The sequence below is a fragment of the Crocuta crocuta genome, unplaced genomic scaffold (genome assembly GCF_008692635.1).
Source record: "Crocuta crocuta isolate KB4526 unplaced genomic scaffold, BGI_CrCroc_1.0 scaffold35, whole genome shotgun sequence".
NCBI classification, from domain to species: Eukaryota; Metazoa; Chordata; class Mammalia; order Carnivora; family Hyaenidae; genus Crocuta; species Crocuta crocuta.
This window is the reverse complement of record NW_027530625.1, coordinates 4,681,236-4,687,028: the sequence shown is the minus strand read 5'-3', so window position 1 is coordinate 4,687,028 and position 5,793 is coordinate 4,681,236. Positions and strand designations below refer to the sequence as shown.

Genomic DNA, 5,793 nt, shown 5'->3' with positions numbered 1-5,793 from the left:
AGTGCCTTCCTCCATGCCCACCCCCCCCCCCCCCCGCCCTCCACCCCATCCCGTTTCCTTTTGGAATGTTGATTCTGGTCCAAGAATTTCCAACACTCCCCAGAGTCCCACGACCCTCTCTCGGCCCTGCAGAGTGACGTCAGCTGCCGGGCATCTGGTAGTGATTACCCACCAGGGGAGGGGGCTGTGGTGGGCCCTGCCTGTTCGGCCTCGTCAGGCCCTGGGCGGCTGGTCCTTGTCTTCCGAAGGGGCCCAGCTGCTCCCGGCTCTCATTTCCTGTGGAGACTTTCTCACAGTCCTCGAGACCCCCGGGTGCCTCAGGCTGTGGNCACTGGCGCGGGGAGGGGGGGCTGTCCCCCCCCCCCCCAGGGCTGGAGCCATATCCCCCGAAACCCTCAGGGGACCCTGTGTGCAGAATCCTGGACCTGTGTGGAGTGGAGCTGGGGAGGGAGTGGGATACCTCACTGACTGGATGACATTGAGCAACTCCCTGGCCCTCTCTGACCCTCAGTTTCCCCATCTGTAAACTGGGGACAGTGAGAGCACCTGCTTCACAGGGTCATCGTGAGGACTAAATGAGGGCCCAGGGAAGAGCCAGCACACAGGGGCTGCTTCAACTGTCGCTGCGCCCATGTTATAGAAGAGGTCACTGAGGCCCAACTAGGGGGGCTTGCCCAAGGTCACACTGCCTCCTCCCTCTCAGTGGGGGGCCCTCTCCAGAGCCCAAGAGGGTCTCCTCTCCCCCCACCCCCTGTTCCATTTCTCCTTCTTTTTTTTTTTTTAACTTTTTTTTTATACTTTATTTTTGAGATGGAGAGAGACAGAACGTGAGCAGGGGAGGGGCAGAGAGAGAGGGAGACACAGAACATGAAGCAGGCTCCAGGCTCTGAGCTGGCTGTCAGCACAGAGCCTGATGCGGGGCTCGAACCCCACAAACTGCGAGAACATGACCTAAGCAAAAGTCGGACGCTCAACCGACTGAGCCACCCAGGTGCCCCCCATTTCTCCTTCTTGACATCGATTCTGGGCTCCTAGCCCGGTTGAAATATTTCTCTTTGGCCTCCCCTCCCCAGCTTCTCCTCATCTCTGCGCTGGAGTTGTCCCCTTTTCCCGGGGAGCCTGCCTCGTGCAAGGGACAAAGCAGAGCCAGCCCGGGTCTAGTCCAAGGCTGTGTGTCCTGGATCAAGTCACAAGCTTCAGTTTTTTCCCTTATCAAGCGGGGCCGCCAGACTGCAAGCATTCAGCCAGCATCCCATACATGCGCTCTCCTTTTGAGCCTCAGTTAGTAGCTCTCAGGGCTCAGAATCCTCAGCTCTGCCCTGGAAAGAGGAGCCCCCGTGTGCCTATCCTCACAGGGCTGGTGTCCTTTGTGAACACCTGCCAGCAAGCTCACCGCTGTCAAGAAGACTGAGGACACAGAATGGTGGAGAAGGAGCAGGGATTTCAGGACAGAGGTGGCCCGTCTTACAGGAGGCAGGGCAGGGTGGGGGCTAAAGACAAGCCTTCGTGGCAGAGAATCCCAAAGGCCCCATAGCAGGGTCTCGGGGAAAGACAGGGATTTCTGTCTGGGGCTCTCTCTGCCCAAGGCCTTTAAAACTAAGGAGCACATGGGGCGCCTGGGTGGCTCAGCCGGTTAAGTGTCCAACTCTTGATCTCAGCCTAGGTCTTGATCTGAGGGTTCTGAGTTCAAGCCCCATGTCGGGCTCTGCACTGGGCTCTGCGCTGTGAAGCCTACTTAAAAAAAAAAAAAAAAAAAAAAAACAAGCGAAAACCTAAGGAGCGCAGAGCAGTATTATTGCTTCTCTGCTGGGGTGAGCGATGGTCGGAGTGAAGGGTGGAAAGAATCTCAGGCCCCAGGAAGGGCAGGCTGGGAGATCGCCACGGCTGGGAGCTTGGGCGGCAAGAGGAGCACATCTGTTTGGGAACTCTGAGTCCTTCCTCCTCAAGACGAGGACCCTCTTCCCTCTCTGGGGGGATAGTTATGCCCTTCTTACAGGGCTTGGACCTCAGAGAGGTGACGGCGGGGGAAAGCGGAGGAGCGGGAGGCAGAGGTGGGGAAGCGTCTGCTTGAGGCAACGTGGCCAGGCCTGGAGGTCCAAGGGAACCGACAGGGTGTCAGAGAGACGGTAGATGGGTCACAGGCCCGTCTGCAAAGGGAAAGGCTGCCCATGGCAAGGGAGGGCCAGGGTGGAATGGACCGCAGCTCCTCTCTACTACCCCTCCTCCAGGGTCCCTTGGGGAGCTTTGCCCTTGCTCCCGGGCCACGTTGGAGGCTCAGATTTGGACCTGTGTTGGGGAAATAAAGCCTAATGGGCCCTAATTACTGCTCATTAATCCAATTAATTAAGCTAATGTATGCAGTATGCGGTATCCGTTATCAGAACAAATCAGTTAATACAGGCAATTAAAAGGGTTGGTTGGTTATTTGAATAATTAACGTGGCTGATTAATGGGACTGATTTAGCTCAATTGTCAGTATTATTTATTAATTGATTTCACCACTAATATTAGAGAGTGAGTGCCTTTTAAGTCCGTAAAGTAAAAAATAATTAATTAACGGAGCTGCGATTTTAAGATGGAAGATTTGATTCCTGAATTTGATCATTACAATGGGAGGTAGAATGTTCAGTAAACTGGGATCTGAAAACCCAGTAAGAATTACTCTGGCCTAAGGGAGAGAGGAGGTTCCAAGCAGAGGGAACGTCCTGTGCAAAGGCCCTGAGGCTGGAGGGGGCAGAGCTCTTTGGAGGAAGTGTAAGCAGGCTAGAGTGCAAGAAGGAGCAAGGGGTAAGAGGAGGGATGGCTGACCGTGCCTGTCACAGAGAGCTGAGCCACGAGAACCAGACTTCGTCCTCAGGGTTGCGTGGGGCTGCTGTGTGACGCTCATTCATGCAAAAAAAAACTTTATGGGCTGCCCGGCACTGTTCTAGGCAGATCCCAAGTCCTGTCCTTGTGCAGCTTATGTTCTAGGAAGAGAAGAGAGCCAATGTGTGGCAGGTCACATGGAAGTGCTACAGAGAAACAGTAAACGGAAGGAAGGTGGGGAATGTGGAGAAGGTCACACTTTTGGATGGGTGGCAAGGGGAAGGCCTTACCGAGAAGGGGACATTTTAGTAAAGATCTGATGGAGGGCAGGGAGGGAGCTCAGTGTTATTGGGAGGGCAAATATTCCAGCAGAGGGAATGGAAGGTGCAAAGGCCCTGGGGTGCCTGGGTGGCTCAGTTGGTTAAGCCCCGTGCATCTGGCTCTGCGCTGACAGTGTGGAGCCTGCTTGGAATTCTCTCTCCTTCTCTCTCTGCCCCTCCCCATCTCACAAATGAATAAATAAACTTAACATTTTTTAAAAAAGAAAGTGCAAAGGCCCTGAGGTGGGGACAAAATCCAGCAAGAAGCCCCGCATGGCTGGAGCAGCGTGAGTGAAGGGAGCAGGTTAGGATGTGGGGTGAGAGAGGTGGTGAGGAGCCAGTCTGTAAGACTATTAGGAGGACTTTGGCCCTTACTCCGAGTGACACTGAGGGCCCCTCGCATGGGTTGAGGCAGAGGAAATCCAAGATCTGGTTTCCATTTTAACAGCAGTGCTCTGGTTGCTGGAGTGAGAACAAGTCACAAAAGACACAGATAGAGGCAGGAGGGCAGTGCCGAGGCGCTGGCGATAGTCCAGGCAGGTGATGGCTGTGGATCGGAGGCAGAAAATATGGTTTAGAAACTCCAGAGTCTTGTAGAGGGGCTGGGTGATGGGGACTGAGTGTGGCCCGGCTTCTTGGGCCTCGACCTCTGCCCTGAGCTCCCCTGTTGGCTCGGACCACCCAGCCCCCTTGATCCCTGGAGCAGGCACCCCCTTCTCCGAGGCTCTCCCCCCTCCCCAGAGCCCAAAGGGAAGTAGACAGGAAGCACAGAGGAAGCATTGGAGCGATCCCAGTGTCCTGGCCAATCTTTTCCCAGCAGCGGGCAGATTTCCGGGACTGAATAGCCGGAAGCTGGGATGGGATACCTCACCTGGGAAAAGCTGGCAGAGGTGAGGGGGGTTGGGGGGTATAAGGGGGAAGAGTCCCCACTCTACCTGGGTCCCACCGCTGCTGGACAGAGGGGACCAAACTGGCTTTGGAAACCTGCTGTGGCTTTGACTGGGGTGCAGCTTGAGAGGCTCTGTTTTTTGTTTTGTTTTGAAGTTTATTTTGAGANGAAGGGCTCTCAGACAACTTCTCAATGAGGAGCCCCGTGGCCTCAGGAGCTGGGGGAACACTGTGTGGAATTCAACCCATGATAGTTTAAGCTCAGATTTTGTGTGTTGTCTTAAATTAAATTTCTCTTATTAAATCTATTACATTTAAATTTAAATATGGGGCTTCTGTATGTGAGGAAGCAGTTTCCCCCTGTGGGACCTCCCTCCCTATTAAAAAAATGTTTTTAATGTTTTATTTATTTTTGAGAGAGAGAAAGAAACAGCATGAGCAGGGGAGGGTCACAGAGAGGGGGAGACACAGAATCCAAAGCAGGCTCCAGGCTCCAAGCTGTCAGCACAGAGCCCGACACGGGGCTTGAACTGACAAACTGCAAGATCATGACCTGAGCCGAAGTCAGATGCTTAACTGACTGAGCCACCCAGGTGCCCCTCTGCCTGTTTTTCTGGCATAACCATGATGGGGAGATAAATTACATGGCCTGCCATTTGCAAGCCACAGAGAGGTGTTTACATCTTGTTCCATGAGAGGAGGGAGCCCAGGCCGGGTGGGGTTGCCGTGTGCCCCGTGACCTGCTTAGGTTTTCATCCGAGTGACACTGGGGGGTGGGGTGGAAGCCCAGAACTTGTGTGCCCCACAGTGGACGCGAGGCTCCCGGACGGAGCGAGGGCTGCCTCTTGGACAGAAGTGGTCAGGATCTATTTTGAATGCAGAGTTGCAGGATTTCCTGATGGGCTGGGTGTGGGGTGTGAGTGGAAGAGGGGAGGCACAGATGACTGCAGATTTTTTCTTGCCAAACAAAGCAACAAGGATGCAGCTGACATCAACCAAGATGGGAAGCGGATGTGGGGAGCAGGGGTGTGGCAGCAGGGGGCGGGTAGTAACAGCCCTGCTTTGGATAAGACAAGTTCAAGATGACTTCAGACGTCCAAGAGGGGATGCTGAGGAGGCAGGTGGGTTTGGGAGGCTGATGTTAAAGGGGCAGTTCCAGGCTGCATCNGGGGGGGGGGAGGGGGACAGGTAGGTAGCTCACAGTGTCCCCCACAAGGAAGGTTAGTCTGGCACCTGGGAAAGATAGCCACTCCTGGCCTCTGGCCTCTCCAGGTCCCGTCCCGGCCACCCTGAAGGCTGGGGGTTCCATTCCACAGCCAACAGTCATCAGGAACGGGTTCAGTGTGCTGCTAAGCGGGCCACTCCACCCAGGAAGAGAGTGCAGGGTGGTGGTGGGGAGAGGAGGCTGAGCCCCAGCCCAGGGCCACCAGCATTTGGAGTGGAGAGGCGTGAGAACACTCAGATGTCCTGAAGCGGGTGAAGACAGTGATTTGGGGCCCCTGGAGTCCTTGCAACAGCTCATTGAGGCAGAGACTGTCATTATCCCCAATTTACAGGTAGGAAACCACTGGCTCAGAGAGGTAAGGGGACTTGTACACATCGCATAGCTGGAGAGTGGAGGATTCCAGCGAGTGCTCCCAGCTGTAAGGCCCCCTCCTACCTTCAGGATGAGCCGTCTGGGGCCTTGAGGGCCAGATGTTGGCATCAGGCAGGTGGGGCTGAGGATGCTCAGCTCTCTTCTCTCCTTCCAGGGCCGCTGGAGAACCAGAGGCTGGCGGGG

The 5,793-nt window shown here is 55.0% G+C and overlaps 1 protein-coding gene across 1 annotated transcript in view; it reads left to right on the top strand.

Annotated features, from left to right (window-relative positions):
- The window catches only part of SH2D3C (SH2 domain containing 3C), a 29,001-nt gene that overhangs the window by 6,922 nt on the left and 16,286 nt on the right, over window positions 1-5,793 (top strand). The window contains exon 3 of the mRNA XM_077768273.1: window positions 5,765-5,793. This exon is cut by the window's right edge and continues 3 nt beyond it. Coding sequence (XP_077624399.1) covers window positions 5,765-5,793 — 29 coding nt within the window. The remainder of the gene's footprint in view (window positions 1-5,764) is intronic.